Source organism: Microcebus murinus, chromosome 6 (genome assembly GCF_040939455.1).
Source record: "Microcebus murinus isolate Inina chromosome 6, M.murinus_Inina_mat1.0, whole genome shotgun sequence".
Classification (NCBI taxonomy): Eukaryota; Metazoa; Chordata; class Mammalia; order Primates; family Cheirogaleidae; genus Microcebus; species Microcebus murinus.
Genome location: NC_134109.1, coordinates 79508327 through 79524616, shown reverse-complemented (window position 1 = coordinate 79524616; position 16290 = coordinate 79508327). Strand labels below are relative to the sequence as shown.

The window sequence follows — 16290 nt, the reverse complement described above, 5'->3', positions numbered from 1 at the left end:
AAGACAGGCAGATAAAGGGGTTAAAGGTTTTTATAGGGGAGTCATTATAATGATTGATGTGACTCTAAGCTGGGAAGGAAGTCAGGATATAAAAATGGTAATGAACAGTCAAAAAATAAATGTGCTAAGGATGAATTAGGTATCTCAATGAGGCCAAAGAATTCCAGGAGTGGAGTCCTAAAGTAAGAGCTAAAAGAGAACGTAGTGGTCAAAGAATAGGACCCTTCAAAATAGAGATTTCTCAGTAGTATGGTTATTGGGTAATAAGGTCAAGGTCAACAGTAAAACCACAGGAGGTGGTAATGGGTAAGGCTGAGAAAGTGAACATAGGAGGTGTGGTAGTTAAGGAATTGGGAAGCCATAGTACTGGGAGGTGTGGGGTGGAAAGGAAGATACGCAGGTGCTTAGTTAGTTAATGAATGATGGGCAGTGACTTTAAAGTCTGAGGTGAGAACACTAAGAAGGCTCACACTAAGAAGGCTCACAGGAGGTAGGAAAAAATTAGAGGACATAAATCTGAGAGAAGCTAGAGTTTTTCAAAGAAGGGAAAAATGGTATGGAAGTAGTGACGGAAAGAAAGAATAACATTGTCTCTAGGCCTAGATCATGGCTTCCTCTTTTCTTATATTGCTCCCTGAGAGTAAGTGGTTAGCAACAGTCTTTGAAGCCAGTTTTCAATACTAACAAGAACTCACATTTATAGGAATGAAGACTTATAAGGATACAAACTATATATAGATGGGAAATTGTAAATTCATAAAACAGATCCAGAGACCAGCTCAGGAAATGAGTATTAAAAAATCCTCAGGGGTCAATACCTCCTTTTACCTACCCAAATCCCACCTAACCCTACTATAGGTCCTTCTTTGGCTAACTGAAAATAAAATGGACTTTCATTGTATTTCTATATATCTGGTATAGGCTAGGTTTTTCCCTTAGGGAACAGTTTTTATCACGATATCTAGGTCTTTTTCCAGTTCACATTTAGTTACCTTGCTAGCCTATTCCTTTGTTAGGGTGGTCCCCATTTTTTAAAAGCCTTATTTCAACTAGCTCATTGCTTTGCAACCATCCTTCTCTCCTACCTAGACACATAGGTTACATTTTCAATATATTATTTGAACCCAAAGCACTTTGTCAGTCTTGGAAAGCGTATGTAAAAAATGAAGGCAATTCCAAACTAAAAGTCTGCTTTACAGAAGTTTGCTTCTTTCTTGTCACCTGGAACTCAGAAAGTATTGCTCCTCAAATTTAAGTGATGGTTGAGTTTCCCAGCTAATGCCACAAATGCCACAACATTTTAAGAGAGCTGAGCTACAACAGATTATTCTGGGTATCCATGTATAAAGAAACATTAATTACTTCCTTCTTTCCTGATATAGATCCTAGTCTAAATTGAAGAAACTCATTTTTGGACCCTCCCCCCACCTTATTTTCTGTACCCTTCTCACTCTCCCTCACCTTCTGATGCCATAAGCCCCAAATACCAGACTTCTCTACTTTTCAGCCCATTCTGCCCTACCTTCTAGTCTCCAAATACTCCAGCCTCCAGAATAAGAAGTATTTCCCATTTCCCCAAAATTCCTCATATCTCAATTTCTAGTAAAGCTTCCCTTATTTAGAAAGAAAATAATATCTTTAAGAAACAATACAAATATCATCTCAGTGACTTAGGCGTGACCAAGCAGGTTAAGCTCAATAAGCCCTTGGAGAAATTTCAGGCAGAATGTCAAAGGTAAAGTGAAGTGTTTCAGGCAAGATCAAGAAAAGTACTTAAGGGTGAGACATGGCATGCACATACATGCACATCAGGGATCACAGTTATCTGCTTATTGAGATGGAGAACATGAGTTGTTCATATAGTTCAGAGCTTCTTCTCCTTTATTTCTGAACACAGACTCAGTTCCCCCCCACCTCTAGGAGTTTTCACGGAAGAGAGCAATGAGAGTTCATCTTATATACAGAGGGAAACAGTGTAACCATAAAAACATCCCATAAAAGTACAAAGTAATGGAGGCAATTTTCCTCAGACTTAATATATCAGCTCAACCTTCCTATAACTAAGTCATTTTCATAAACTGAAATTAGATCAGTATACACACCTTCCCTTTGCTCTTTTAATTTCTTCCGGAAAACTTCAGCCCGGATTTCTTCAAAGGAGAATTCCCCTACTCCTGCATAAATCTTCTCCTTACAATACATCATCTTCTCTTTCTTTTCCTCAGACGCTTGCTGATGGCTTTGAACCCTTTGCAGAGGATCTCCTTCTTCCTTTCCAGGCTTTCTGGTGCTTAGAATGTGGTTTATACTAGGTTCAATTTTACATGGTGTCCTAAGAAGCAAAGTAATTGTTTTCACCACACAGGTCAAAACAAAAAATAAGACTGAGAAAGAAGCTAAAAATAACTTACAAGGGTCATCAATAATTATGTTCTGAGTACTACTTCTGTCCTGATGAGTAAGGAAATTAGCCCTAAGTAGGGTCATCAAGTAGTTTCTAAATCTTAATGCCACATCTTAATCAAACCCAGCATATGAAAGGAAGTTAACTTATGTGATATAGCCCATTTTTCACTGTTTAGCATCCAAAAGAATTACAGTTAGGAATATAGCATTAGGGACCTGACCTGATGATGTGAAGTTTAAGGTTCTCAGCTAAGGGGGAAGAATGAAAGCAGTAGCATAGGTTAGAAAGAAGGAAGCATAAGATACTTCAATCATGATACGGCAGATGTTTTCAACCCTGGCTATGGATTGGAATCACTATTAAATCTTTTATTTCATTATATACCTTGGTACAATTAAAGATATCTGGTCCTGCCCAGATCCACTGAATCAGAATGTGTACTGCTACAGTTCAGGCATCTACATGCTTAAAAAACTTCCCCCACTTGCTCAATCAGATAAAAAACTTCTATGAAAAGCCTACACTGGTACCACACTTCATGGTGAAAGACTGTATGCTTTCCTCCTAAGATCAGGAACAAGACAAGGATGCCCACTCTTGCCACTGCTATTTAACATTGTACTAGAAGTTCTAGCTAGGGTAATTAGGCAAGAGAAAAAACAAAAGGAGTCTAGATGAGCAAGAAAGAATTAAAGCTATCTCTATTTGCAGAAGATATCATCTTATATATAGAAAATCCTAAGGATCCACTAAAAAACTATTAGATAATAAATGAGTTCATCAAAGTCAAAGGATACAATATATATAAAAATCAATTGTATGTTATACACTTGCAATAAACAAATCTGAAAATGAAATTACTAAAACAAAACTATTTACAATAGTTTCATATAGAATAAAAAACTTTAGGATAAATTTAAAATAAAAAAATACGAACAGATACCTCACCAAGAAGATATATAGATGGCAAATAAGCATATGAAAAGATGCTCAGAATATGTCATTAATGAATTACAAATTAAAACACCGAATGAGGTTGGGCCCAGTGGCTCATACCTATAATCCTAGCACTCTGGGAGGCTGAGGCGTGGGGGGCGAGGGTGATCGGTCAAGGTCAGGAGTTCAAAACCAGCCTGAGCAAGAGCGAGACCCCGTCTCTACTAACAATAGAAAGAAATTAATTGGCCAACTAAAAACATATATAGAAAAAATTAGCTGGGCATGGTGGCGCATGCCTGTCGTTAGTACCAGCTACTCAGGAGGCTGAGGCAGGAGGATCCCTTGAGCCCAGGAGTTTGAGGTTGCTGTGAGCTAGGCTGATGCCGTGGCACTCTAGCCCAGGCAACAGAGTGAGACTTTGTCTCAAAAAAAAAAAAGAATTCAGCAATGTTAATTGTTAAATTAAATCTCATGCTGGCTTCAGTATCTAATCACCACTTACCATACTTTTTCATATAAATAGAAATAAGGGTTAGAAAGAAGGGGAAAAAGATATCCAGAAGGAAAGAGTAGGATAAAAGGAAAAACTATCATAATTTCTAATTACTGTTAATAACAAAAGTAGAATATCTCGCTTAAATCACAGTGATTATCTCTGTTACAGTAACGTAATGACAAATCTAATTAGTAAGTGTATTCCTTAATAAAAACATCTCCAAATGGTCTTTTAACCCTAACATACTCAAAGGAATACCGACATGAAGGATATACAAAATGTTAGTTACTTTTATTTCCACAAAAAAGAAAATACCTTTGGGAATTAGGATAGGTGCCTCTGCCCATTCTTAATAATTCCCACATCAAAATATCCAGAAATCAAACTCACATAACTGGCTGTTGTGCAGTCTCTTCCACATATGGAGTAAAACTGGGAAGCACAGAGGGTACAGTTGTGAAAGAAGCTGTATTGCCACGAGGCTGGAGATGAAAAAGAAAACTCAAATCACTATAGTTTTACATTCTGACATTACATATATAGACCATGCCTAAATATTCAAGAGGAATTAGATGCTAAAAATACTCCTCTACTCTAAATCTGAAGTCTTTGTTGTATTGGCAAAAACATCGGTTCTAAGGGTTCTTACCCTGCATTCCAAGGGTGGGCCTGCGTTCCAAGGGCCTGCTTGCAGCTCATTCTCTTTGGCCCTGGGCACAGGGGGTGCTATCCACGGCTGGACTGTGGCCTTAGACAACTCTGCTCTAGAAGCCTCATCAGCATTTTCATCAAAAACAGCAATTCTGCTATTACTTTGCATCTGTTGAGAAACTTGATTTTGGAGTCCTCTGCTCTGGCTTGGAACTAGAAGAAAAAATATTAAAACTTCATGTAAGATCTTTTTTTTTTTTTTTCTGTGACATGATTCAGGAAGTAAAATCTTTAATTATCAGGTTGGGTACGGTGGCTCACGCCTGTAATCCTAGCACTCTGGGAGGCTGAGGCAGGTGGATTGCTCAAGATCAGGAGTTTGAGACCAGCCTGAGCAAGAGCGAGACCTTGTCTCTACTATAAATAGAAAGAAATTAATTGGCTAACTAAAAATATATATACATAAAAAAATTAGCCGGGCATGGTGGTACATGCCTGTAGTCCCAGCTACTTGGGAGGCTGAGACAGGAGGATCGCTTGAGCCCAGGAGATTGAGGTTGCTGTGAGCTAGGCTAATGCCATGGCACTGTAGCCCAGGTAACAGAAATGAGACTATGTCTCAAAAAAAATATTTTTAATTATCAACTTAGATGGCAGATAAGGTATACTTATTTTTCCCCAAATCAATGAGAATAATTTCCACTACCATAAAATCAAAGAGATTTTTAAAAATAGTAATTCTTTTAAAAAACCTTAATGAATCAAAATAGTAATATTTTTATGCATTTTGTCTGTTACTTAAAATTCTTCCTTTTCCTTCCTTATCACCTACAATCTTTTATTCACAGATTTCCAAAAAGGACATTCTATATCTTTCTTCAGTCATCAATACAACATTGTCTAGTTTTGTCAGAAATTAACCTAAATTTTATTCTTCAGTTTTAAATTTTTCTCTCAATGGAAATCAGCAGAGATATACTGGAATTAGAGAACACAAAATTAACTTATATATTAGAGGTGTTCTCTTTTGTGGGCTGATTATTACATCCAAGCTTTATCAAGAAGTGGATGAAGGGCCAGGCGCGGTGGCTCACGCCTGTAATCCTAGCACTCTGGGAGGCCGAGGCCAAGGCGGGCGGATTGCTTGAGGTGAGGAGTTCGTAACCAGCCTGAGCAAGAGTGAGACCCTGTCTCTACTATAAATAGAAAGAAATTAATTGGCCAACTAATATATATAAAAAAAATTAGCCAGGCATGGTGGCGCATGCCTATAGTCCCAGCTACTCGGGAGGCTGAGGCAGAAGGATCGCTTGAGCCCAGGAGTTGGAGGTTGCTGTGAGCTAGGCTGACGCCATGGCACTCACTCTAGCCTGGGCAACAAAGCGAGACTCTGTCTCAAAAAAAAAAAAAAAAAAGAAGTGGATAAAGTATTCTTTTGGACCAAGTACTCCCTATATTCTAACTCTAGGATCATCAAGTAACATTCTGATTGAAACTGATACCAGGAAAAGGATAAGAGACCAAAAAAACCATTCTGGTATACATGTTTGCTATAAATTTAATTAATAAAAGCTTATTATTCTCTGTTATCTTCCACTTAATTTTGCTGTGAACATAAAACTGCTCTAAAAAAAAGTCAATGTTAACTTTAAAAAATTACTGTTCATCATCTTTGGGTGTACAAAGAGAGTCTAATTTCTGGCCTCAAAAGGCTAAAGACAGGATTCTTAACCATATTAAATCATTCTCTGAGGCTTTGGTACATGTAAGCTTTGCTTTGATAATATCTACTATATTACAATTTTTTTTTTTAAGGGTTGTCAAGGTCTACTTTACTTGGATTCTTTGTAGGTTTTATAAGCATACAGAAACAAGGAAGTAGAAACAGAGATATTACAATTAATATATATCTTCTTTCAACTCACAATTCAAACTCAGAAAATCTTGATGCTTCCTAAATATCAGGTCTTTCTTAAGACACAAAATTGCTGAAATATTTTGGTTTTACAGCACACTGTGATAGTAGCTCTCCTTTGACTTCTTTTTGTAAATTAAAAAAATTTGGGGGCTGGGCGCGGTGGCTCACGCCTGTAATCCTAGCACTCTGGGAGGCCGAGGCGGGTGGATTGCTTGAGGTCAGGAGTTCGAAACCAGTCTGAGCAAGCGCGAGACCCCCGTCTCTACTATAAATAGAAAGAAATTAATTTGCCAACTAATATATATAGAAAAAAAGATCAGCTGGGCATGGTGGTGGCGCATGCCTGTAGTCCCAGCTACTCGGGAGGCTGAGGCAGTAGGATCTCTTGAGCCCAGGAGTTTGAGGTTGCTGTGAGCTAGGCTGAAGCCATGGCACTCACTCTAGCCTGGGCAACAAAGTGAGACTCTGTCTCAAAAAAAAAAAAAAAATTTTTTTTGTAGAAACAGGGTCTAACTCTTGCTCAGGCTGGTCTCGAACTCCTGAGCTCAAGCAATCCTCCTGCCTCGGCCTCCCAGAGTGCTAGGATTACAGCTGTGAGCCACCACAACCCCGCTGTACTTCTTTTTGCTACCTAGTACTCAGAAAAATAGGACAGTGTCCACATGTATATTTATGCATTATCTTCTTACACAATTTGCCTACCACCAAAAAACAAGGGTTTTCCAAAATAATGTTTAACAAACTTACCCTTGAGAGCAGCTCCTACACGACTGATTGGAGCTCTTGCTGTCTTCTTCCCTCTGCTCTTTAGTTCAGCTAGTGTGCTTCGTTGTGGTACAGAAGATCCAAAAACTTCCTCCTCTTCCTCTTTCTCAAGTGCCAGTAGAGTCTGTCGAGATACTCGAGCTTGGAATTGTCTAAAGAGAATGGACAATCAAATTTTAGTGAAATGACCACTACTTACCAGATTCAAAATTTCTAATTTGTTAAAGTAAACAAAGGACAATAGGCTAAAGGAAAAAAAATACAGATATATCCCAAAGAAAGTGTTTATTTTCTCAGAAATAAAGAGAGCTACCTTGAGGTCAGAATAGATTCTGGCTAGAAAGATTTAGCTCCCCCTTTAAATGTCCAAGTTTGAGCAATTAAAATTACTTTGAAAATCATCATTAGGTTGATCTAAGGATCAGATTTATAGTGACTAAGTCTAAGATTACAGAATTTATTAAGATCAGAGTTTCCCATCAACTTTTTATTATAAAATTTGACTTGCCAATTGTTATCATTTTGCCATGTCTATTTCATCACTGTCTGTATGTCTTTTTACACACACACACACACACACACACACACACACACATAGTTTCTCCTGACCCATATGAAATGAATTTGCATACAACATGACATTTTACTTTAGCAAAGCCAGCAGAAGTTTGAAAACTAAACTTCCTATGTTGCTGCCTTTTTTAAACATTATCAAAAGGGATTCTCTACTCCCACCACTGTTTCACTTGACTAGCCTTTTAAAAAAAAGTATTATCAGTAAGGTTACAAAAAACCGAATAAATTTCAGGTGCTGGCCAAAATGGAATAAGAGTACTATACTCCCTTTTCTCTCACTCTCATCAGAATTTGACTTTAGATTTGACTAATTTGACTTTAGACAATATACAAAAAAAGCAACTAACTGAGGACTCTGAAACAAAATCAAGTGGACTGTGGAGAGAAATTAAAACTTAGAGAAACAACCCACACAGGGTTGTTTCCCGTTTTTGTTTTTTTTCCTTCTGTTTACTCTCATGGTTTTGAACTGTTGCAACAGTGGTGTGGGAATCTAAAACTCCTAGAGAAAACCCATATTTCTGACCAGAAGCCTGGGAAAGGGGGACTCTGAAGGCCAAAGAGTATGAGAGGAATACTAGAGAAGAATGGGCTGAAGAAGAGGATCTTCTAATTCAGTACATGAATTGGCTCAAATCCTGGGTTCACTCCTGAGCTGTGCACGCACACCATAGACTCAAAACAGCACAGAAAAGGTTGTGAAAACTGAATTATGATACAAACTATTGCCCAAATCCCAAACTAATGCCTGAGCAGGACATACAGGAGATAAACCCAAAGCAGCACAGCAAAGGTCTTAAAGACTGAACTGACAGTGGAACCAACACCCACATACAGTGAGAAAGAACTTGAGTCTCACAACATAGTATCAGGATAAATGTCCAGGATATAATCCAAAATTACTTGACACACAAAGAAACAGGAAAATGTGACCAATTCTCAAAGAAAAAGACGATAAACAAATGCCAACATCAAGATGACCCAGACAGTCAAGCTTTTAGACAGACATTTCAAAGCAGCTATTATGACCATGCTCTGTGAGATAAAGGTGAAACTAGTTAAAATAAATGGAAAAATAGAAATTCTCAACAGAGAAACAGAAATTATAAAAAATAATCAAGCAGAAATTTTAGACCTAAAAAATACAGTGTCTGCAACAAAAAATTTACTAAATGGATTCAATAAAAATGGAGATGGATGAGGAAAGAATACATGAACCTGAAAACAGATCAATAACTGGCCGATCTGAAAAATAAAAAAAAAAAAGTTATAAATTTTAAAAATCAACAGAGCTTCAGGGACCTATGGAATGATATCAAAAAGTCTAATTTGGCCTGATTTGTGGTATCGGGAAAAAAGGTCTAAAATTGATGTAATGGAAGTCTCAGAGGGAGAGAAGAAAGACATGTAGGTGTACAAAACTATTTTCAAAAGTGCTAAAAACCAAAGATAAAGAAAAAAATCTTGAACAAGACCAGAGAAAAGCAATACATTACATACAGGGAAGCAAAACACTCAGATGACTGCATATTTCTCAGCGGCAGTCTTGGAAGCCAGAAGATAGTGGAACAACATCTTCAAAGTGCTATAAGAAAGTAACTATGGACCCAGAATTCTATATCCAGTGAAAATTTCCTTCAGGAGTTAAGACGAAATGAATGCATTCTGAGATGAAGAAAAAGATAATTTATTGGCAACAAACCTGCTTTAAAAGAAAATGGCCAGGCCAGGTACGGTGGCTCATGCCTATAATCCTACCACTCTGGGAGGCCGAAGCGGATTGCTCAAGGTCAGGAGTTTGAAACCAGCCTGAGCAAGAGCGAGACCCTGTCTTTACTATAAATAGAAAGAAATTAATTGGCCAACTAATATATATAGAAAAATTAGCCAGGCATGGTGGTGAATGCCTGTAGTCCCAGCTACTCGGGAGGCTGAGGCCGGAGGATCGCCTGAGCCCAGGAGTTTGAGGTTGCTGTGAGCTAGGCTGACACCACGGCACTCACTCTAGCCTGGGCAACAAAAGTGAGACTCTGTCTCAAAAAAAATGAATAAATAAATATAAAATATATAGAAAAAAAAATTAGCCGGGCATGGTGGCTGCATGCCTATAGTCCCAGCTACTTGGGAGGCTGAGGCAGGAGGATTGCCTGAGTCCAGGAGTTTGAGGTTGCTGTGAGCTAGCCTGACACCATGGCACTCTAGCCCAGGCAACAGAGCAAGACTCTGTCTCAAAAAATAAATAAATAAATAACATACTACTAAATAAACACAAGAGAAATTAGAAAATATTTTGAACTGAACAAAAATAAAAATACACCATATAAACTGGTGGGATACAGCAAAAGCAGTGCTTAGAAGGGAATTTAGAGCATTAAATGTTTATATTAAAAAAGGAGGCCAGGCGCCGTGGCTCACATCTGTAATCCTAGCACTCTGGGAGGCCGAGGCTGGCAGATTGTTTGAGGTCAGGAGTTCGAAACCAGCCTGAGCAAGAGCAAGACTCCGTCTCTACTATAAATAGAAAGAAATTAATTGGCCAACTTATATATATATATAGGCATGGTGGCACATGCCTGTAGTCCCAGCTACTCGGGAGGCTAAGGCAGGAGGATTGCTTGAGCCCAGGAGTTTGAGGTTGCTGTGAGCTAGGCTGACGCCACGGCACTCACTCTAGCCTGGGCAACAAAGGGAGACTTTGTCTCAAAAAAAAAAAAAAAAAAAAAAGGAGAAAGGTCTAGAATCAGTAATCTAATCTAAGCTTTCACCTTAAATTAGAAGAAGTAGTAGTTATATCCAAAGCAAGCAGTAAAAAGGAAATAAAGAACAGAAATAAAATTAAGAACAGAAAATCACTAACAGAAAAAAATCAATGAACCCCAAAAGCTGGTTTTCTGAAATAATAAATAAAATTGATATTATAGTCAAACTAAGACAAAAGAGAGAAGACATGAACTACCAATATCAGGAATGAAAATGGGAGGGTCACTACATAACCTACATATATTAAAAGGATAATAAAGGAATATTATGAGCAACTCTATGCCCACAAACTCATCAACTTGATGAAATGGACCAATTCCTTGAAAGATAAAAATCTACCAAAGCTCATTAAAGAAATCAAAGACCTAAATAAATGGAGAGGTATACCATATTCACATGCAATCCTAATCAAAATCTCAGGAAATGGATTCTACAACTTATATAGAAAGTCAAAGGAACTAAAGCAAAGTTAGAGGACTCATATGACCTGATTTCTAGACTTACCATAAAGCTACAGTAATCTAGATAGTGTGGTATACAGTAATGGATAGACACACAGATCAACAAAATAAAATAGAGCAACAAAAATAAACCTACACAAACATGATCAACTGATTTTTGACAAAGATACAAAAGGCATTTCAATGAAGAAGGGTTAGTTTTTTCAACAAATGACATTGAAACAACTGGAAATTCATATGTTAAAAAAAAAAAGGACCTTGAGAGCCATACCTTATACAAAAATCAACTCAAAATGGATCATAGATCTAAATGTAAAAAGTAAAACTATAAAACTTGAATGTGAAAACAGTAAAAAAATCTCTGTAAGCTTTGGCACAGATTTCTTAGATGCAACATCAAAAGCATGATCCCTACAAGAAAAACTTGATAAATTAGATTCATTCACAATTAAAAACTTTTGTTCTGTAAAAGACAGTTAAAAGAATGAACAGACTAGGCTTAAACTCAGAGAAAATATTTACGATTCACACATTTGATAAAAAGCTTGTACTTAGACTCTATAAAGAACTTTTACTACTCAAATGCATTAGGCTAAATCAAAGAACCTAGACTCAAAAGGCTATATACGGTGAAATTCCATTTATATGACATTTTGGAAAAGACATGTTTATAGGCCTAGAGAATACACCAGTGTTTTCTAGGGGCTTAGGATAAACATAGGTACTGACTACAAAGGGACAGCATGAAGGAATTCTTCTAGGGATTGTGGAACTATTTTGTATCTTGATCATGATGATTATGTATCTCTTTTCATTTGTGAAAACTCATAGGATTGTACATCTAAGAGTGGATTTTACTGTATGTTGAATAAAATATTCAACATAAAGATATATTTGAAAATATATCTTTAAAATAACTGAATAAACTAAGTAAACTTAACTTGCCAATCCATCAGAGAACACTTATTCAAATACAAAAAAAGCCCACTTATTTCTATTTTTAAAGAATTGACACAAGTTCCAGAGAAGGAATTTACCGGTGCTGTGACTGCAGTCTTTCTAGTGGTTCAGCTTTCCGTTGAAGGCCTTCCTGAAATATCATATCTGCTTTCTTAAAGTTTTCTCTAGCTTCATATTCTTCAGCCCATGAGATATAGAACTGAGCAAGAGAAACGCCAATCCCTTGGTTGTGCAAATAATTGTACATATCCAAAGGCTCATTGCATAAATGCCCCTGTAACAAATTAAAAGCATAAACAGTTAACCAATTTCTGTTCACTTATTGAATGCCTATTATGTGCCAAACAATCACTGGAGATACTATATGTTATTCTGTATTGGATAAAATATCTCTATTATATTATATGATAAGGACCAAACTGGGAGGACCTAAAAAAGAGACAAAAATGAGAGATTAATTTGTAAGGAAAGGGGAAAGAAAGGAAAGGCTTCAAGAAGCAGTTTGAGCTTAGCCTTGAAGGAGAAATGGACTTTCATCAGGTGGAGATTGGGAAGGGAAGGGCATTCCAGTCAGAGAAAATAGCATAAGCAAAGACAAGGAAGACTAAACGTAGGAGTCCAGGCAAGACAAGAGTCTAGAGAAAAAGGCTGTCACAGATCTTGAAGGCTAAGCTAATCAATTTTGAATTTGTCTTATAGTAAATGTTAGAGTGGGAGAGCTATAAGCAAAGGAATGACAGTCAAATATGCATTTTAGAAGGGACTTTGTGAGACCAGATACAAAATAGATAATATTCTAATAGCAAGAGGAGGGAAAAAAAAAAATCACTAAAAACCTCACACCAGGGCCGGGCGCTGTGGCTCACGCCTGTAATCCTAGCTCTTGGGAGGCCGAGGCGGGCGGATTGCTCAAGGTCAGGAGTTCAAAACCAGCCTGAGCAAGAGCGAGACCCCGTCTCTACTATAAATAGAAAGAAATTAATTGGCCAACTGATATATATATATAAAAAATTAGCCGGGCATGGTGGCGCATGCCTGTAGTCCCAGCTACTCGGGAGGCTGAGGCAGAAGGATCACTCAAGCCCAGGAGTTTGAGGTTGCTGTGAGCTAGGCTGACGCCACGGCACTCACTCTAGCCTGGACAACAAAGCGAGACTCTGTCTCAAAAAAAAAAAAAAAAAAAAAAAAAAAAAAAACCTCACACCATAAACACTTTGATATATTTCTTCAGTCTTCTTTTCCTTAGGAAAAAAGGGACATATATCATTTTATAAAGTTTTGTCATGATAAAATTTGCTTTTATTTCACTTAATATTGCATCATTCATTTTTCCATGCTGCTGCTTACTTACCCTTCACACTATTATTATTATTATTATTATTATTTTTTAAGACAGAGTCTCACTTTGTTGCCCAGGCTAGAGTGCCGTGGTGTCAGCCTAGCTCACAGCAACCTCAAACTCCTGGGCTCAAGCAATCCTACTGTCTTAGCCTCCTGAGTAGCTGGGACTACAGGCATGCAACACCATGCCTGGCTAATTTTTTCTATATATTTTTAGTTGGCCAATTAATTTCTTTCTATTTTTAGTAGCGACGGGGGTCTCTCACTCTTGCTCAGGCTGGTTTTGAACTCCTGACCTTGAGCAACCCGCCAGCCTCGGACTCCCAGAGTGTTATGATTACAGGTGTGAGCCACCGCACCCAGCTGCACACTATTATTTTTAAATGAATGCATAATGTTCCATTTAATAGATCTTCCATAATTTAATTCTTTCCCTATTTCTGGATTTTTAAACAACTTCTAATTTTGTCCAATTATAAATAATTCTATAATAAATATCTTCATGAATATAACCTTTCACATTTTATGTTACTCCCTTAAGATAAATTCCTAGAAGTACAACTATGTTAAAAGGTAATAAATTACTTTCTAAGAATAATATAGGCCAGGCGTGATGGCTCACGCCTGTAATCCTAGCTCTCTGGGAGGCCGAGGCGGGCGGATTGCTCGAGGTCAGGAGTTCGAAACCAGCCTGAGCAAGAGCGAGACCCCCGTCTCTACTATAAATAGAAAGAAATTAATTGGCCAACTAATATAGATATATAAAAAAAATTAGCCAGGCATGGTGGTGCGTGCCTGTAGTCCCAGCTACTTGGGAGGCTGAGGCAGAAGGATTGCTTGAGCCAGGAGATTGAGGTTGCTGTGAGCTAGGCTGACGCCACGGCACTCACTCTAGCCTAGGCAACAAAGTGAGACTCTGTCTCAAAAAAAAAAAAAAAAAAAAATATAAAAATTTTAAATGCTAAAATTTAAAAATTCATGGAAACACTAGTTCTGCCAGATCCTTAGCAGCATTAGAAACTATTAAAAACAGGTTCTAATTTCATATAAAAATGGCATTTCAGGGCTGGGCATGCTGGCTCATACCTGTAACCCTAGCACTTTGGGAGGCTGAGGTGGGAGTATCGCTTGAACCTGGAAGTTCAAGACCAGCTTGGGCAACACAGTGAGACTTTGTCTCTACAAAAAATTTTAGAATTAGCTGGATGTGGTGGCATACACCTGTATGTAGTCCCAGCTACTTGGGACTTGCTACAGTGATCGCTTGAGCCCAGGAGTTTAAGGTTGCAGCAAGCTATGAACATGCCACTGTACTCCAACCTAGATGACAGAGCAAGACTTTGTCTTTAAAAAAAAAAAAAAAGATCACTTTAGAGGTTCCAACCTCTTAACAAATCACACGTAAGAATATTATATAGAATAGGCTGGGTGTGGTGGCTCACGCCTGTAATCCAAATACTCTGGGAGGCCAAGGCAGGCAGATTGCTCAAAGTCAGGAGTTCGAAACCAGCTGAACAAGAGTGAGACCTATCTCTACTATAAATAGAAAGAAATTAATTGGCCAACTAAAAATATATATATAAAAAAAAATTAGCAGGGCATGGTGGCACATGCCTGTAGTCCCAGCTACTCGGGAGGCTAAGGAAGGAGGATCGCTTGAGCCCAGGAGGTTGCTGTGAGCTAGGCTGACACCATGGTACTCTAGCCCGGGCGACAGAGTGGGAGTCTGTCTCAATAAATAAATAAATGAATGAATGAATGAATGAATGAATGAATGAATGAATGAATACTATTATATGGAATAGAATGAAGGACAAAAGCCACAAAATCCACCAGGTACCACAGTCATCAGGTTAACAAATCTATTTATCATTTTTTAGGTGCCATCCTTCATTATAACTTCCTGTAACTAATATCTGTAAGGTAATTTCTCCAACCTCCCACTAAAGATGTCAAAATATTTGTCAAATGTCCTGTAGAAATCAAGATACATTATACCTTCAGGATTCACCTAATTTCCTGTACTTGTAACTACTGTTGACCTTGATCAACATAAGTTTGAACTGCACAGGTCCACCTACACAGAGATTTTCTTCTGCCCCTGACACCTCTGAGATAGCAAGAATGACCCCTCTTCTTCCTCAGCCTACTCAACATAAAGATGATGAGGATGAAGACCTTTATAATGATCTACTTCCACTTAATGAATAATAAATATATTTTCTCTTCCTTATGATTTTCTTAATAACATTTTCTTTTCTATAGCTTACTTTGTTATAAGAATACAGTGTATAATACATATAACACACAAAATATATGTTAATCATCTGTTTGTTATCAGTAAGGCTTCTGGTCAAATTAGAGTATTAGTAATTAAGTTTCTGGGGAGTAAAGTTATATACGAGTTTTCAACTCTGGGGGTGAGCACTCCTAAACCCTGTGTTGTTCAAGGGTCAACTCTATTGGAAATTTGAAATAAGTCTTCCTCAAGAGGACTTTTAGTGAGAATTTTTATCAGTCTTAAATGTCAATATTGTATTGTAGTATAGTAGTTGTGAACAATTCTAAATATTGCTTACTTTTTTCTAATTTCTTTTAGGACAAAAAAATGAAATTAATGTCTAAGAAACCCTCATCATTGCTTTTTATGAAAAACATGTTTTTCCTACACATCAAGTAAGACACTACAAAATGGTCAGGCAGACATTTTTGGCTATAGCAATATATTAATACTAGTAATAACATACTAGAAAGAAGTCCAAAGACCAATAAAAAACTAAATCATCACTTTTTTATGGTGATTATTCTCATAAAAGGGAGAAAGGGATAACAGAATCACTTAGGGAAGCTTTTCCCCAAACAACTGTGCTACTGCCAAGTGTTGGCTACTGCATGGCCCAATTATGTTTACAATTAAATAATCCATACCCATTGAGAGATCTAAGACCTTGTGATCAATCATAAAGGGGTGAAAAACCTTATTATACTATATTTAAATATATCTTTAAATAGAAGC

General features: G+C 37.5%; 1 protein-coding gene across 1 annotated transcript in view; it reads right to left on the bottom strand.

Annotated features, from left to right (window-relative positions):
• The window catches only part of BUB1B (BUB1 mitotic checkpoint serine/threonine kinase B), a 50511-nt gene that overhangs the window by 22508 nt on the left and 11713 nt on the right, over nt 1-16290 (bottom strand). Inside the window, exons 5-9 of the mRNA XM_012766393.2 lie at nt 12011-12207; nt 7159-7328; nt 4492-4706; nt 4233-4324; nt 2103-2332 (exon numbers count right to left, since the gene is read on the bottom strand). Coding sequence (XP_012621847.2) covers nt 2103-2332; nt 4233-4324; nt 4492-4706; nt 7159-7328; nt 12011-12207 — 904 coding nt within the window. The remainder of the gene's footprint in view (nt 1-2102; nt 2333-4232; nt 4325-4491; nt 4707-7158; nt 7329-12010; nt 12208-16290) is intronic.